The sequence below is a fragment of the Lontra canadensis genome, unplaced genomic scaffold, assembly GCF_010015895.1.
Source record: "Lontra canadensis isolate GAN:19392208 unplaced genomic scaffold, GSC_riverotter_1.0 scaffold41, whole genome shotgun sequence".
NCBI classification, from domain to species: domain Eukaryota; kingdom Metazoa; phylum Chordata; class Mammalia; order Carnivora; family Mustelidae; genus Lontra; species Lontra canadensis.
The window spans coordinates 5,778,416-5,795,370 of record NW_022631035.1 but is presented as its reverse complement, the minus strand read 5'-3'; the positions used below and the strand labels follow the sequence as shown (position 1 = coordinate 5,795,370).

The 16,955-nt window shown below is 54.5% G+C and overlaps 2 protein-coding genes and 1 long non-coding RNA gene across 6 annotated transcripts in view; 2 read left to right on the top strand and 1 right to left on the bottom strand.

Moving 5' to 3' along the window:
- Nucleotides 1-2,108, top strand: part of NUP85 (nucleoporin 85) — a 36,152-nt gene extending 34,044 nt beyond the window's left edge. For all 3 annotated transcript variants that reach the window (XM_032870644.1, XM_032870643.1, XM_032870645.1), the window contains exons 17-19: nt 905-1,056; nt 1,450-1,551; nt 1,915-2,108. In XM_032870644.1, the coding sequence (XP_032726535.1) occupies nt 905-1,056; nt 1,450-1,551; nt 1,915-2,013 (353 nt within the window). In that variant the 3' untranslated portion in view covers nt 2,014-2,108. The remainder of the gene's footprint in view (nt 1-904; nt 1,057-1,449; nt 1,552-1,914) is intronic.
- Nucleotides 2,109-3,589: 1,481 nt separating this feature from the next.
- GGA3 (golgi associated, gamma adaptin ear containing, ARF binding protein 3) lies at nt 3,590-16,896 on the bottom strand. Of its 2 annotated transcripts, none has more exons than XM_032870632.1 (17): nt 16,797-16,896; nt 11,033-11,117; nt 10,854-10,929; nt 9,861-9,959; nt 9,035-9,158; nt 8,689-8,792; nt 8,496-8,576; nt 8,010-8,147; nt 7,382-7,463; nt 7,159-7,275; nt 6,626-6,868; nt 6,144-6,214; nt 5,579-5,895; nt 5,129-5,352; nt 4,653-4,822; nt 4,413-4,523; nt 3,590-4,191 (listed from the first exon to the last, which is right to left on the bottom strand). In XM_032870632.1, the coding sequence occupies exons 1-17, from the start codon at nt 16,834-16,836 to the stop codon at nt 4,081-4,083; spliced, it is 2,193 nt and encodes a 730-aa protein (XP_032726523.1). In that variant the 5' UTR covers nt 16,837-16,896; the 3' UTR covers nt 3,590-4,080. The 2 variants fall into 2 exon arrangements, with proteins under 2 accessions (XP_032726523.1, XP_032726524.1); XM_032870633.1 differs by having other exon boundaries at nt 5,579-5,892.
- LOC116875297 lies at nt 7,218-9,539 on the top strand. Its single transcript, XR_004384172.1, has 3 exons — nt 7,218-7,290; nt 8,943-9,278; nt 9,475-9,539. It is a non-coding gene; the product is annotated as an uncharacterized LOC116875297 (long non-coding RNA).
- Nucleotides 16,897-16,955: the final 59 nt, after the last annotated feature.

Sequence of the window (16,955 nt, the reverse complement as noted above, 5' to 3'; positions counted from 1 at the left end):
GAGACAGAGAGCATGAGCGAGAGAAGAGTGAGCAGTAATGGGGGGCAGGAAGGGCAGCGGCAGCAGGAGAGGGAGAAGCAGGTTTCCCGCTGAGCTGGGAGCCCCATGCGGAGCTCCATGCGTGGCTAAAGCCCAGGACCCTGGGAACACTAACTGAGCCGAAGGCAGACGCTTAACCGACTGAGCCACCCACGTGCCCCATTCACTCAGGTTCTTGGGGAACAATCTGAAAGTAAGTTGGAGACTTTGTTCCCCTAAGAACAAGAACATCCTCTTTAGAGAACCGGCTGTCTGCACTGCTTTTATCAGATCTGCGGTCCCAGCGGTGTCTTTTTTTGTTGTTGTTAAAGATTTTATTTATTTGACGGAGAGACCGATCACAAGCAGCCAGAGAGGCAGGCAGAGAGAAAGGGGGGGAAGTAGGGAGCCAATGTGGGGCTCCATCCCAGGGCCCTGAGATCATGACCTGAGCCAAAGGCAGAGGCTTAACCACTGATCCCTGCCCCCAGGCGCCCCCCAGCGGTGTCTTTTATTCATTCACGAGTTCAGTTTTCCTCTCTAGTGTTTCCGCCTCTCTTGGTCCTTCTTTTCCTTGACATTTTTGAAGAGTCTGTTCTGCTCTCTTGTGGAATGGCCTCAGTTTGGATTTATCTCGTGTTTCCTCATGGTCAGATTGAGACTTGCGGGTTCTTTGCTCTGTTGTAGTCTCTTGTTTGGTTTGATGGTTACATTCTCCCAGGTTTGGCTCTTTGGAGTCCCTCCAAAATGTGTTTTTTTCAGTCCCATTGGTCTCACTGGTCCAGGAGTTTGGAGGCAGTTCTGGAAGGATCTCCCTGCTCTGGAGTCTGGGATCTTTTTGTCTTGTTTGGACCAGAGGTGAACTAGTGCTCTGTTTTCTCACTAGGAAAGTACCGCGAGTTCCACCGATTTTACGGGGAGAAGCGTCTTACTGATGCGGCTTCTCTTCTCCTGTCACTGATGACTTCCCAGATTGCCCCACGGTCTTTCTGGGTAATACTGCTAATAGATGCCTTGCCCCTTTTGGAAGAGAAAGAGGTACAGTTTGAATGATTTTCCTCGGTGTCTCCTAGTCCCTGACTGTGCTTCCTTCCTTAGCTGTTGCAGATGCACATCTGTATGTCCTCTTCCAGGTGGGGCCCTGCACGTGTGCGCGGATCCCCCATAATGCCCACTCTGGAAACCCAGTATCTACACAAGAAAAGCTACTTAATTGGAAAGGAGGCAACTGTCTACTGACAGTATTCAGCTTAGGGCCAGGACAAGAAGGGCTGGGAGTGAGCGTAGGGGCTGTCTGTCCTCCCAAGGCTGCATGTCCACTCCCAGAGGGCACGCACAGGAGGCCATCTCTGAACCTGGGCACATGCCCAAACCAGTGGAAACCAGCCAAGGGGAGCAGCTAAGCAAAGCAGCCTCTCTCCTCTCTCCTAGGTGGTTTTTTCAGCAGAGCAAACATACGAGTTGATGAGATGTCTAGAGGACTTCGCCTCAAGAAGGCCAGTGTGGAGAGAGCCTGGTGTTCAGCGAATCCAGGTTATTATAGCTTTCAGATTGTTGATTCCATAATGGCAATGAGAAAAGGCTTCTTCTATTTTGGACTCCCCTGCTTCCTTCCAGAAACGCTGGCCCCTTACAAACTTGTACTTCTTGAGTTACCTCTTAACCTGTAACTAACACACCCAACTTCTTTTAGGAGGAAGTGGGGTTTCTAGGTGTTCTCATCTCTACTTTTCTGGTACTCAGTCACAGTGGGCCTTTGCCTGCAGTTCTTCTGTCAACAACTTGCTGGAAGCTCCTACTAAATATTAAATGCCCTTGGTCTGCCTTTGGGTCAGACAGAGCCTTAAAGAAGGAACACTTCCTGCCGTGCCTCACGCTGGCTACCTTTGCTTTTAGGAGGACGTCGAGAACACCAAGTTGGAAATGCTGAGACTTGCTCTTGCACGCAATCTCGGCCGTGCCATTATAAAGGAAGGCTCTTTGGAAGGCTCCTGAGACCACCTGAGAGCGGCTTCAACGTGGCATCTTTGTATGGCAGTGTATATACATTTTTGAACGAATAAATTTCTGCCCCCAAATAGAAGGGAAGTTCTTAAGAGTCCAGCTGGGGAGTTTTTCCCTGCCTCTACTGTGAACCTGAGGTGGTAGAAACTGAGAAAGTGCTGCTTCCTGGATGGAACTGATTTCTGTCTCCCAAGAGAAAAAACCGCTCCTAGCAGTTAGGGTGGGGAATCCAGTGCCCTCCTCCTAGCAGCTCAAGCAAGGTGGTGAGTGGTTTATTTATGCTTTAGAAATCCAGCCTTTAGAATCAACTGTAACATTTATTCTTTCTTTCCTTTAGAAAAGGTCCAGGAACCTGTACTTTCATCAACTAAAGTGTCCGGTGATGCCAGCGTATTTGTCTATATTTGGAATTCCTAAGTGGCACTTCGCCCACAGTGGTGAGGATGGGGTCTGTATTAGGATTCCAGGTAGGGCAGAAATGATTTTATTTAACATGCAGCAGAGCAAGGGCAGCAGATCGGTATATGTATACAGCCATTTGTCACAAAGCAGTGACCTCAGTAGTAACACTCAGATAATTTTGATGTCTAAAGCTTATTATAAAGGTCTATTTCCATATCGTAATTCCACAAACCTTCCAAGGGCTGCAAGCAGCTGGTCTCTGGGAAGCTCTTGGGTTTCTTCCTTAAGTAGTGAAACTGATTCACTTTTGACCTGTGCTAATGAAGCCGTGACACCTGCTTGCTCAGGGTGGAGGGAGGGACATAGTGGGGACACCTGGCACAGTGCAGGGAGGGATAAGGGAGTGTGGTCTGTGCCACTTTTCCCCAGAGATGGCTCTGTGCCCTCCAGCTGAGCTCAGGCGAGCTGTGTGCTCTTTGCAGCTGGTGATCCTCACTGGCCTGTTGCCCCGTGAGGCCTCAAGGCCCTGGCCCGGTTGTACCTGGTGTATGGAGCAAGTGGGACAAGCTTTTTGGAGCCGAGCACTGTTGAAATAGGGTCTGGTGACTCGATTCAAGCATGGTCCCTAACCTTACCACCTGCAGAGCGCATATCTCGCTGGGGATGGCCACGGCTCCGGGGCAGCAGGGACGGAGAGAAGTCAAGTGCAAACTGCCTAAGCCTGAGGCCTCCAGTTCCCAAACATGTGCCACACCACAGGCCATCTGGTGGGAAGAGGGGGGCGCCCAAGCAGGAGGACACAGGGTGATGGGAGTTGTTCTCCCCTTCAGAGACTCGAAGGGCAGAAGAGCAGTTTATTTCATGCCAAGCAAGAGGTAGTGAGTAGGATGGCCTGTTCCCATGGCAGGAGGCACACTTTCCCCAGAAAGCTCTGGGTACCTGCTTCCAGAGAAGGGGAAATACTGGTTCTCTTCCATTTTTCTTTTGTATCCCTAGTTTTGACTGTCACAAGACCAAGTTCTGACAGGCTAATTCCCCATTTTACTGAGATGTCCATAGGACACAGCCTGCCATCACCAGAGACAAGCACACAACTCCTCACCCAGTGGCTGTTCCAGGATGCTGCTGCCCACGGAGGGCAGCACTGTGCCAACTTACCCGGTGCCCAGGGCTGTTGAGGGCCACGGGGCTTTGTCTACCTCCCTGGAGGTGGGAGCAAGAGTCTGCCAGCAGGGGAAGCACAGAGTAGTGACATGGGGCTGAGGCCTCTAAGGGTGTGAGGATGTGGTCCTTGAGGGAGAGCCCCGAGTCTCTTAGGGACCTCCCCCTCTTATGGCATCAGGATGCCAGCATGAGGGGGAAAGCCTGCTCCCACCAGGGCCATAGTGCGGAGTCTGGGGCCACTCCCCACCCCTGACAGTACATGGCCACTTCAAGTCACACAGGTAGACAAAAATCAGGTCCTTTTAGGGGGCCAAGGGAGAGAGCATCACAGCAGCAGCCCCGCTCCCAGCAGCGATGCCCAGGGCCCCTGCTCCATATCCAAGCTCCAAACGCTGTATCCAGGATGTGGAGGGTGACTGGACCAGGGAGCCCTCCCTCCCGTCTTGCAGCAGCCTGCCTGGCTTCAGTGTGATGACAGAAAGTCCTCTGGGGTCATAGGTTACCCCACTGCTCCACGGGAGGGAACTGGTCCACCTCGCCCACCTCTGTGCTCAGCTGCTCTCCCAGGGCGAAAGTCAGCCTATACCGAAGCCTCGCCTTCTCCTGTGAGGGACAGAGGACGTTAAGACAGGACCTCAGGGCCCTTTCCCAGCCACTCCTCCCACTTTGTCCTCATTCAGCCATTCAACCCCGGGCAGGGGAGGGACAGGGCGAGCGCCACAGTATCAAAAGCAGGGGCTGAGGGCCTGATTGGGGCCGGGTGGGGAGGGGGTGGAGGGTGGGGGGTAGCCAGGGCTTCAGGCCGGAGCTGGGTTCTAGCTCACCTTCAGTGGATTGGCCAGCAGCATGACCTGGGTGATGGCTGCAGGGGGCTGGATGGGGCTAAATGGAGACAGCTCTGTCCCAGAGGGTGGCTGTAACTTCACCTTCATCGACTGGAGAGAAACAGAAGCTCTTCTGAAGAGCATGGCAGGTGCCCCTGAGCCGGAGCCCACTAGAATCCCAGACACATGCTGCTGCCCATGGGCCTCGGGGTCCCTACCACAGTGGGGTGCCAGGGGTACCTTTGGCACAGCGGCCTGTAGCACGATGCTCTTGATAGGCAAGGGAGCGGTATTCAGCATGGACACCACCACCACGAGCACGTCAGGCCGTCCAGGCGGACACTCCTTGGCAAAGTGGAAGAGGATGCGGAAGCCATTTTTATCATAGGCTGTCACGGGAAGGGCGCTGCCTGTAAGCAGAGATCAGGTGGGTGTGGAAGGAGAAACCCCACAGTGCCTTGAGGGGAGGGTGTGTGGTTGGGCCTGGGCTCCACCTGTGGCCAGCAAGCTCCCTGAAAGAATCAGCCAGAATCCCCCGAGAGAGCACAGTGGCAACAAGCACAGGCTGAGACAGCAGGAAAACCTGTCACACTGGGCTCTAAGAGACTGGGGTGGGGATGGGGCGGGCAAGGAGAGCCTGGGCCCACCCCTCTCCCCGGATCACTGCAAGCGGTGGGTGCCGCCTCCCCCTCCCACCCCAAGCTTCCCACACCTACTTGGCTTGATAGATTCCAGGGGGACGTGGACACTGGCCAGGGAGAGCTCTGGCCCCTTCATGGGGCTGCCCTGGGACTGGAAGGCAGGCGGCTGGAAGAGAGGGCTGCCAGGCCCTGGGGAGAAGGGGAGGAGAGGCCTAGCAGTGGTGCTGGCAGGGATCAGAGGGGAGGTGGTAGCCCCAGGAAAGAAGATGGAAGAGACAGGTTTCACCAGGCCTGAGGTCCTGAGAGGCAGGAAGGAGGACAAGGCAAGTCAGAGGCCAGGGGCAGCTGCTGGGCCAACCCTCACACGTCCTCCAGGGCACACGGCTGGTTCTTACCACCCCTGCCCATTTCCAGAGTCCAGCCAGTAGACCCAAAAGGAACATCCCCGGACCCTCCGGAGTTGCTTTCTGGTTCTGTCAAGTCCAGGCCCAGCCCCCCCTGGCCCCCACATATCCCACTCATTACGCTCTGGTCTCTTCAAGAAGATGGTCAAGGGCATCGAGCTGCTGCAGGCTGCTATCCCCCAAAGCGGAGCCATGGTACCCGAGGGCTGTGGACTCAGCCTTCGGGGCCGGGGCCAGTCCAGTCGGGAACAAGAAGGAGCCTGCTTTGGGGGCAGGAACACTGGCTGGGACCACAGGAGCTGGGAAGGGAGGAGGCAGTGGGGCCTGGGAGCTGCCTGCAGAGGGTGCTGAGGCCGGGACAAGAGGCCCGTCTGAGGGGCTGCAGGAAGCACTCCCAGGCTTGGGGCTGCAGAAGTCCAGGTCCGGCTGCTCGTTCTGCTCGGAGAAAAAGTGTGCGTGAGCTAAGGGCAGGGAGGGCTCTTGCAGTTGGTGGGCTTAGGGTCCCCAGCTGGAGGCCCTACTAGGACTGCACTGGACTAGCAGCCCTCTGCAGGGCTCGGGCCCGCCCTTATGGGATCAGTGTTCTCCGGTGCAGCTGGGGCAGCGCCGCAGCCAACCCCCTCGGAGGATGAGCTGGGAAAGAGGACGCCTGTGGAGCTGGCTGAGCGTTTTGGTGCTGTCCCTACCTGGAACAGGGACCACGGGCTGTTTGCAGCCGACTCTCTGGGAGGAGCAGTGGGGGCTGGGTCAGCAAGGCCTGGAAACGAAAGAAGACAAAGGTGAAGGGGCTCCGGCCCTGGGATAGCTCCGTTCACCCCTGAAGGGTCCCATGACAAAAGTCGCTGACAAAAGGGTGACGGGTGGGGACAGGGTATTTTTCCAGGTAGCCTCCAGAGGGAGAGGGATGCTCTCCAGTCCTTTCGCAGTGGGGGAGGCCTCCAGGGGAGAGGGGACAAAGCAAGACCGTGCACCGTGTCCATCCTGGAGCTTGTGCGCACACCGTCCTGCAGGCCTGAGCACACTGAACTTGCCCCTCCTCACACCTGAAGTCCCCTTCCCTGCCCCTGCTAAGTCCATGAGGCATTCCCGATTCTTCCCAAGTCCGCACGCCCTTGGCTCTGCTGAGCCCATCCCGAGAAGCCCTTCACGGCCTCCCTCCGAGACGCACCCAAGCAGAGCAGCTCCTCGTCCAGCAGGCAGAGGGCGCTGCTTGTGCTGTTGGGTCCCGCGGTGGCTTCAGCCTGGCCGGATGAGTGGCTGCGCCCAGGACCCGAGGTCTGCGGGGGTGGAGGGAGGATAGGGATGCCAGAGGCCAGTGGGGCAGGGGCTGGGGCCGACGTGGAGGATGAACTGCTGGGTGTGTCCAACTCAGCCAGGTCGATGAGAGTGCCCTGGTTCCCAGAGTGGTTTCCTGGAGGGGTGGAAGGAAGGGGACACGAATGATCGGGGGCCACTCTAGTGGCTGCACAGCAGGAAGCAGAACCCTGACTAGAGCCTCCAGCCTAACTAATACTGAAGGAAAGCAAGCAAAGAAAACCCTATCCACAGCTCCTGGCCCCTGGGGAGCTGGAGGAGCACCTGGAAGGGCTTAGAATCCCCTTGGGCCACGTGGGATGACATGCAGGTCACGCACTCATGGCTGGCTGGTGGGGCCTGGGGCTGGTCTGGATGGGTCCAAAATGTGGAACTAGAACATTTTACCTTCCGCGTCTGGCATGGCTGAGTTGGCTATCTCACCATTGATAACCTGCCCTTCAACAACTGTTTTGTAAGAGTTGATGACCCGGGAGAGGTTGTCACTGGCCTGGAGGATGTCCCCTAGAGCAGAAAGAGGTACTTCTCACTCTTGGCCATGACACTCCCCCCACCCCCCTGGCCAAATCCAAATTCCTAGGTCATCCTTGTCAACTATTCTTTGACTCACCCAAACTATTGTCATTGTCCTCTGTCTCACTGGCTAGTTTGAATAACGTCCGCCTCTTATTCTCACACCGATCAAACAGCTCCTGAAAGAATCCCAGACCTTAAAGTGAGCTACAGGGTCCCCTGGCAATGACCTAATTCAGTGTCCATGTCCAGAAGTCAAGGGCTCCCCTACTGCCACAGTCAGTCACGGGTGGCACGGGGCTCTGAGGACACCTTTTCCTGCTGCCAGCTTCCACTGCACTGTGTCACCTAGGGTATCTGCTTAGAACCAGGGGAAATAGGTCCCTTCCTGTCCCTGAGGCCGGCATATGGCTCAGAATTCAGAGCACGGAGCCAAGGACTAAGGTGCGGCATCAGGCGCATGTGGTGGGTGTCTCTGCCCAAATGTTGCTGAGGCAGAAGGCGCAGCAGAGAGAAGTGAGCCCCAGGGGCGGGTCCGCAGAATCCCCCAGACTCGGGTGCACCCACCGCTCTTCTGTCCTGAGTAGGTTAGCCACAGCAGGTGTCAAGGCGGGGTACCACCCCCAAACCTGGTTGCTATGCTGATTAACAAGGAACAGCAGGGCGGGTACCGGGCACAGGCCGGCTCGCTTTCCCGGAGTGTGGCTCTCCTGGGATGCACCTACCTTCATGAGCTCTTTGTCGGCCTCCGAAGAGTCCTCTTTGCTGTAATGAAGCAGCATCTCACTGAGCAGCTTTACGTTGTTATTAACCTCCTCTAAAGTGTGCAGACGCTTGGTCACCTTCTGGATCCGCGCCTCATCCTACAGCAAAGATGATCAAGGAGAAAAAGCTTAACCAGACTCCTCCCACCGCCCCTGGCGTCCCACAGCAAGGATCGCACCAGAGAACGTGAGCAAAAGCTAGTCCCAGTGGAAGCTCCTTTTAATGCATGGTTCTTGGGAACCATAAGGCCTCAGTCTCAACCTAGTTTGTCTTTTAAAAGAACGGCCCGCTCCCAGCCCTCAACTGCCCCCGTCCATGCGTGCTCCTCTAACCCATTCTACCCCCCAAGCTCCAGGGTGCCTCCCGCTCTCTGGCCTCAAGCTGGGGGAAGGGACTCTTGCTCTGTGGTCATGGGTTCCTCCACCCCAAGGCCCTGGGCCACTTACTTCCTTCACCATGGACTTGATGAGCTTGTTGGCCTCTTGTAGGTCATCTGGGTTTTTGCTTTTCAACAACTTGGCTAAAAGCTGGAAGAGGAGGTACCAAAGGGAAAGGGAAAGGTAGCACCCCACCTGGAGAGACCACGGAGGAACCCCTCCCTCCCCATCCAAGGACGCTATTGGCTGGGGTGTGCTTTACCTTGGATTTCTCCTCATCATCAAAAACAGGATTCTTGGGACGAGGTGGTGGAGACGGGATCAGCGTCCTGTCCACAGGGATCAGTGGGTCAGACTGCACGATGCCTGACAGGAACACAAGGGGGGCAGAGTGCTGGCTCACACTGGGGTCATTCTGATGCCTTTTCTCACACAGTAAGGCAAGGCCCATCCCTGGGATGACGGCCTGCCAGGGCTTGGCCCATCAAACTGCAGCTGAGCCCTTCTTGTCCTCAGGAGGAAGAAAGGGACGGCAGACACCCCTCATTCTTCCTGGCCTTAGCCAGCCTTTGGGGATGCTTTAAGGCGGAGGGAAGGTAAGCACATACCCTGTCTCTTCAACATGTGGTAAGCATCCTTGATCTTGGTTTCTTCCGGCAGGGCCAACGTCCAGCTGTAAAGCAGCTCGATAACCTTGGTCTTCACTTTCTCAGACACCCGGTCCCCTAGGTACTAAGAGGCAAAAGGAAATGGGAAAACCTCGTAACTACCGTCCGGAGGCAGGAGCCGTGGGAATGAAAGGCTGCTAGTCCGCTCCAGTCTTCAGGCCTACCCCAAACCAGCAGGTGTTAGGTATGTGTGACACAGTGTGGGGACGGGAGGAAACCACCCGTGACAAAGCTGTCTCAGGGATACAGTCTGCTCAGGCAGGGAGCCGGGAGCCCGCCACTGCGTTTCCATGCACAATCTCCCAGAAACAACAGCATTTTATCTCAAAGGAATTAATGAGAATGTTTTAACTATGGAAAACTGCTCCCTGTGCTTTAAGTGGTGCCCAGAGCAAAAGCCACACCAGCGTGCCACAGAAGCTGAGAAGCTGAGCCTAACTCCGTAAGACCACCGTCCCCAGGAGCCCTAACTCCGTCCGTAAGACGGACCCAAGTGACCACCGCCCCCAGGAGCCCTCCCCACCCGCATGCACCCGCACCTGCTGCCACATCACTTCTCACCATCAGGCCCGGAGTCCATGAGAGGGCTGCCCGCCCCGTGGCCTCCTGGACCCTGTGCTGCCCTCAGGACCTAGTCCCTAAGGCCCGGACATGGGCAGCTCTCTAAAGACAGCTCTGTGGCGAGGGGGTTGCACCGTGAAGCCAGTAAGATGGGGGGCGGGGGGACGCCAAAGAGTTCCCGAATGAGGACGCTGCCCCGACTGACCTTTGGAGAGACGACTTTGATTAACTCATTCAAAAACCGGAACTTCCCCACTTCGTTATGAAACCTCCTCCCGCAGTTCTTCATGCACGCCTCCAGCACCTGCAGCCACAGGACGGGGCGCTGAGCGCGGGCGGCCCGCGGCGCAGCTGGCCCTCAGCCAGGCCCTGCGCCGAGGCGCGCTCCACCGTGTTCCCTTCCTTGGCTGCCGACTCTGTCGAGCTGGGTTTTCCAGCCACGCCACTGCTGACGTGCTGGGCCGGTCATTCTTTGCGTGGAAGCTTGTCGTGTGCATTAGATGTCTAGACACATCCTCTAGATGCTAGTAGCACCCCATGAGGTGACAACCCAGTGTCTCCAGGCACTGCCAAATGTCCCCTGGGGAACAAAAGCGCCCCCGGCTGAGAACCACAGCTGTAAGGCCTTCGCTCTACAGCGCAAACAGGCGCGCGTGTGCGCCGTCCAGAAGCTCAGGGTCCTTTCCTTCTCAGCGTCTTTTCCCACGCCCCGAATGAAGTCAGGGGAGACCCCGGGGGTCCTGTGAGCGCGGCTATGCTCTGAATCCTCTAAGACCTGCCGCTCGGTGTGATACCTTGAGCAGGAACAAGCATTACTGCAGCTATAGAAGTTACACTCGCCAGACTCTTCCTTAGTTGGCCAACTCTAACCAGCAAGACAGCTCTGTCAGCATCTCTGCAAGACGCCGCCGTTGAGCTCCACCCTGGCCTCTGGCCCCCGCCCTCAGTCACTCGGCCTCTCCCACTGGACCAGCAGCCCAGCCGGCAGCGACCGCACCCCGGGCCTCTCTGCAGCCTCGGTGCCTCACACAAGGGCACACACATCTGTGGCGCAGTTTATGGAACACGTTCCGGACATTAGTACCAAGAACCTTCAGCTGCCATAGGACGTGAGCCCTGAAAACCTCTGAGAGCCCAGTGGGTGCTCGAGGAAAGGCCTGGGCTCGTTAAAACCCACCGTCAGAGCGAAAGGACCTACCGTCAGCGCCTGGACCGCCTCCCATTCCTGCGGAGACTGGATCTTATGGGCCAGCAGTCGGACAGCGATCTGCGGCCTGCAAGGAAGCAGACCAGGCTCTCAGGCACTGAGCCCGGGGCTGCGCGGCCCGTCGGGATCCAGCAACACCCCCGCCTGCCCCCGACTCCCGGCCCACTCACCCTTCAAGCTCTTTGTTGATCTGATCACAGAAGCCGATTATGTATTCCCAGTCCTCCTGGCGGTTGGAAGGATTGGTCGCTTTGTCTTGGGACAGAGCAAAGTGGAGAACAATTGTTATTGTTATAAAGAGCAAGGAGGACATAATGGAGGGTATTTTAGGCACTGATATGCAGCTGAGTTTGTTTCCAGGGGCGCCTGGGTGGCTCAGTCGTTAAGCGTCTGCTTTCAGTTCAGGTCAGTACCCCAGCATACTGGGATCAAGCCCTGTGTTGGGCTCCCTACTCAGCAGGAAGCCTGCTTCTCCCTCTCCCACTGCCCCTGGTTGTGTTCCCTCCCTCCCGGTCTCTGTCAAATAAATAAAATCTTCCAAAAAAACGAAAATAAAAACAAACAAACAAAAATACCCCACAAACGTTTTCAAGACCTAACTTTTCTTAATGCTTTAAATGTTATTTATTTTCTTAGAAGGGTGGGGAGAGAAGGGGAAGAGGGGAGAGGGACTGAGAGAATCCCAAGGACGCTCCACGCCCAGTGTGGGAGCCCAATGCAGGCTCAACTGCAAAACCCAGAGACCATGACCTGAGCCATAAACAAGAGTAGGTCGCTTAACTGACTGAGCCACCAAGGCACCGTTCCATGTCTTTTTAAAACTGCATTTAAAAAAAATATATATTTATTTATTTGAGAGAGAGAGAGAATGAGAGCATGAGAAGGGAGAGATCAGAGGCAGAAGCAATCTTCCTGCCAAGCAGGGAGCCCGATGTGGGACTTGATCCCAGGACTCCAGAATCATGACCTGAGCCAAAGGCAGTTGCTTAACCAAATGAGCCACCCAGGTGCCCTAAACTGCACATTTTAAACTGAGCTAATATTTACCGTGCCTCTATCAAGCACCAACCATTGTGCTATCTATCCATGGGATTGCAGAAACAGAAACTGAACTTAAGTATTCAGCACCCTCAAGTCTGAATGGTCTCCTATGATTAAGGAAAAAGGCAAGTGTTGGAGAGTTCTCAGAGGATCGTGGAGGGTTTAAAAGCCAGGAGCTCAGTGTCAAGTCTCTTAGCATCTGGTGTGGGTCCTCCCTCCCCTGTACCTTCAGAACCTGTGCTAAGGAGCACACGCCCGCCCCCCATCACCGAGGGTGGGTAACCGTGTTCCCATCTCTGATTCACATCTTGGGAGTCTGCCTCTTCCAGAAAGCACCCTCAAGCTGTTTGCTAAATTTAGGGCTACAGGTTCAGAAGACAAATGGGAGGCTGAAGGCGTATATCCTTTTTAAATACCCACGCTCCTGCAGCTGTCCCGCAGCGCCAAAAGCAGAGCCACGGAACCCTGGAAAAGCCCCTCCACACAAATGGCATCGTCAGAAGTTCCTGAATTCTGATTTCTCGTGACTGTTTTCTTAACTTCCTTTTTCCTGACATCAAAAATCACTAGCTCCCTGACCAGATCCTAACAAGGGCTCCCAGCGTCCTCCCCTCCCCTCCCCCACCCCCATGGGGCTCTGAAGCACGACAAGGCAGCAGACGCCACCCTGCAGCAGAGGGAAGGCCTGCAGTGTTTCCGCTCCCACTTCGAGAAGATTCGGACTGTTTGGTTCCTATTTGGAGGAAAAGGAAAGTATCTGTCCTCAATCTTGAAAAGAGAATTAAGAGGCCCTTTAAAATGTCAAGCTAGGAGGGAAGCAAGGTTAATTCTATCAAGAGTGGCTCTTTGGGCGCCTGGGTGGCTCAGTGGCTTGAGCCTCTACCTTTGGCTCAGGTCACGATCTCAGGGTCCTAGGATCAAGTCCCGCATCGGGCTCTCTGCTCAGCAGGGAGACTGTTTCTTCCTCTCTCTCTGCCTGCTTGTGATCTCTGTCTGTCAAATAAATAAATCTTTTTTTTTTAAGACTTTATTCATTCATTTGACAGACAGAGGTCACAAGTAGGCAGAGAGGCAGGCAGAGAGAGAGGAGGAAGCAGGCTCTCCACCGAGTGAAGAGCCCGATGAGGGGCCCGACCCTAGGACCCTGGGATCATGACCTGACCTGAAGGCAGAGGCTTTAACTCACTGAGCCACCCAGGCGCCCCCAAATAAATAAATCTTGGGGAAAAAAAAAAAAAAAAGAGTGGCTCTTTATTGCCACAGTGACCTACAAGCTGTCACCTTCCAGAGGCCCCATGTTTCTCCCATTGGTTGACGGATACCTTCTCAGGTGTTGGCAAGGATTTGTTACTAATCCCTACCTTGCTTAAAGTTCTCATGTGACATCAAGAAGCTAAAGACTACAAAAATTAAGATGGTCTGAGAGGCCCCACCTTTCCCGTTGCTACTCTTACTATTTTGAGAAGAGTCACATACCCCAGGCTGTAAGAAAAAAATCACACACTCTCACCTGCACTGTTCTCAACCCAAAAGCAAGGTACAGAGGACAGCATGGATGTGGCTGCCCCCACACCCACCTGAGCAATGGGTGCTCACCCAACGCGCACCCCAGGCCTAAGTCTGGAATATGCCCACGTCTTTCCCACTTGTGCTCAACTTCTCTAGTGCCCCACTTCCTTTCACCTTGATAGACTTTCCTACTGCAACTCTGTGGGGAGCTCTCTGCCTACACGTGGGCACAAAGAGCCCTGGTTTCAGCAATGGCCAGTCCGAGTTCTGAGTATCTCCTCCAACTCTCCAGCTCACAAGCACCCTTAGGAAGGGGAGGAAAGTCCTAGGGATAATTCCGGGTAACTCGATCCCTCCGATTGCCCATTGCCTCCCTCCTGCAGATGCACACAACTTCCCACCCACTCAACATGCTCCATCACCTGGCAGAGAGGGGATACCATCGCCTCCCCTGTAAGCTCCACCTTTCTAGAACTGGCTCTAGGCTCTACTGACTCAAGGTTTCTATTTTCAGGTCTCTCCTAAAAGCCTTGTTTTCTTGTGTGTCCGTGCCTCTAGATTCCTGGCTCTCATTTTCAGCTTAGTTCCATCAGTAGCCTTGACTGTAGTAGGGCCTCAAAAGGTCAAGCAGGGTTGGTTCCAGGAGGGCCAGCAACAGCTACCTAATCCCAACGCAATTCAGACATTTCGCAGATGACAGAGTCTATGTATCACATGACTTAGAGAGGAGCGGAGGCAGCAACACAGGATGCAGAGGAAATCAAGAGGCAGCCTTTGGTGCTACGGTCTTGAATTAAGAGAGACTTCGTCACCAAGTCTTTGTTGAGCACCTACAGAAAATTAACTACACAGGTCAACTACCCTGTACAATACTATTCAATCAGTCAATAATGGAACTAAAAGAAAACGAGTACACAGCACACAAGGCCATGGTAGGCCATGGGACTACATAAAGAGTCCAAGACTCAGAGCCTACCTTTGGGGCACTTATGCTCTTCTGGGGCCACTTGTGTGACGTAAACAGAGCAAAAGCTTAAGAGTGTAATTATATAATTTGGATCAAAAAGAGTTTAAAAACAAACTCAATACTTCTCTTTCCTGACTTCCCCATTTCTATAAATGGTGCTATCATTCAAAAGCTCGCTCTGCCCCCATGCCCAGGCATCCGGATTTGAACCCCCCATTGCTGACTCCTTCCTTCTCACCCACTTCCAGAAGCCCAGGGTCCTTTCCTTCTCAACGTCTTTTTAAATCTCTCCCTTTCTTACCCCTGCCTTCATGCCTCCTTACTTCTTCACCTGCTTCCAGAACTTCTGCTCCTTGGCATCCTATACAAAACCCCTATATTGATCCTCCTAAAAACATGGATTTCACCAGGTACAGTAAGAATGAAGACCTGGTAATTGTCAAATTTAAACTTCTTGGGCTGGAATTCAAGCTTTTCCAGAATTTGGTTCTAACTTCCCAGCTTTCTCTCCCACCACACTCCTACAGGAGCTCCCTGAGTCATCAAGAGACCGTCTGTGGCAAGGAGAATCTGGGATGGGTCTTAAAGCATTTAGTTGAGCAAAGGGGAACAGGGCTTCTGGGGAACGAGAACAGAGTGTACTGGGGGGACAAGAACACCTGACTTACCACAGCAAGGAGACTCTCGGGAAGCCACAAAGAGGCGGCAGTAGGTGTGCAGCCATGGAAGACCGGATTATACAGAAGTGCTCTTCTGGGAGCAGAATGCAGAATGGACGGAGGGGAGGTAGGGAGACGCTTGAGGCACTGAGCCAGCTAAGGCTTCTATAATAATTCTGGCAAACCATGGAGTGACAAGGACCCAGACTAAGAGAGTGCTAAACCAAACACTGGTTCATTCAACCGATAAAGTTCACGCCAGTAAGTCATAAGAACTCTGAAGGTGAACAACGGGTAAGAATGGAATCTTAAAAAGAGAAAAGAATGGAAGGAATCTTACCACCACCCCTAATGTCAATTTAAGTAATAGGAAAAGGCCAGTCTCAGCTCCAGGGTCTACAGATCCCATCCCACTCTCTGACTCACCACTTCCACCCTCCCTCAAAACCAAGCCTGTCCTTCTCCTATTTCAAAATATAACTCTAAACCTAGCCTACTCAACTCAGCTTAGGTCAAATTACTCCAACGTCCCCCATTATTATCTATGAATCAAATCGATTCCAGCGTAGTTATATCTGGTTGGATGGCACTGGGCAAGTGGTTTGATTACAGTCAGGGTGTCCTCTTTTTGCGAAATTGTGACTGTAGTACCTACTGCCCGAGGATACCTGATGAATGAATTAAATGAATGTCTTTGGAGCACTCTGAGCCCCTTGAAGAACAGTTCCCTATACACGGAGGACTTTATGACCTGCCTGCAACTGCAGATTTTGCAAACATAACCTAGATTCAACCACCTGAAGGGGGTGGTTTCTTATTAAGAAAGGTCAGAAAAGAAAAAAAAGAAAAAAAAAAAGAAAGAAAGGAAGAAAGGTCAGGCCATTGGAGGAAAGAGCCATCGCCTGCAACAGCTCTGGACCTTGCACAAGGCCTTCTCCAGGCATCCTGTCTTAACACTCCGTCTAATTTGTCTTCACTTAAAGAGGCCTCCAGGGGCCTCTTCTAAGCCCATAAGAAAGTTAATTTATTAACCCTTCAGCAGAGTACTGTGTGCTAACAAGGTCAACACGTATTTCCTTAACAGCAGTATGAATTAGCAATTAAAGCTACAGGCCGCTGTGACTACGGCACTAGGCTGTGCTCCTCAGCTTTGCCCGGAACGTTACCTACAAATGACTAGCGAAGATGTTCAAGTGTGTGTGTCCCCAACACGGACATCACCAAACCTTGGACACTGCAGGAAAAGGGTAGAGCTGTTCTTTATCCCTTTTTGGATTCTTCTACTTCAAACATCCTGCCTGCGCGAGGCGGCCACTTGTCAAATACAAGGTCGCAATTCTGAAGCTGTATTTGCTCAGCGGCACCCACACCGCTCCCGGAGTTTCGGCCCAAATCCCGAGGCACTGGCGCCCCGGAGTCACGGCAGCGCGCGGCCCCACCACAATGTCCCCAAATCGTCGATGCCGTGTCAGCCGGAAGCACTTGGCCGCCGCTTCCCCGGAGCCCGCGGAGGCCCGGACCGGACCCGAGCTCACGCCGCCGCGCGCAGAAGTGGGAGGCGGCGCCGGGCGGGGGCCGGGACGCCCTGCTGGGGAAGGGGCGTGATCACGGAATGCTCGCGGCGAGGGCGAACCCAGGCGCGGGCTGCTAGGCGACGCCGCCGCGGGCCCCTGAGCGCGGAGGGGGGCGGAGTGGGGCGGAGTGGAGTGGGGCGGGGAGGGGGCTCGAGGGCGGACAGAAGCGGCCGCGGCTACTCACTCAGCCAGGACTCCAGGCTCTCCCCTTCCGCCTCCGCCATATTGCAGCCGCCCGGGCCGGCCCAGCGGCCTCAAACCTCGCGAGAACCTGTGAGAGACGAGCCGGGGCGGGGCCTGCATGGGGGCCTGAGAGGAGAGAGCCGGCCGGCGTAGGGTCGCG

Bases quoted from the DNA above. Each gene is read 5' to 3' on its own strand.
- GGA3 (XM_032870632.1), bottom strand. From the start codon at position 16,836: ATGGCGGAGGCGGAAGGGGAGAGCCTGGAGTCCTGGCTGA. The intron at 9,960-10,853 runs GTAGGTCCTTTC...CTGTGGCTGCAG, and splicing joins AGGCGGTCCAGGCGCTGACG to GTGCTGGAGGCGTGCATGAA. The intron at 4,823-5,128 runs GTAGGTGTGGGA...CTCTGCTTACAG, and splicing joins CCTGGAATCTATCAAGCCAA to GCAGCGCCCTTCCCGTGACA.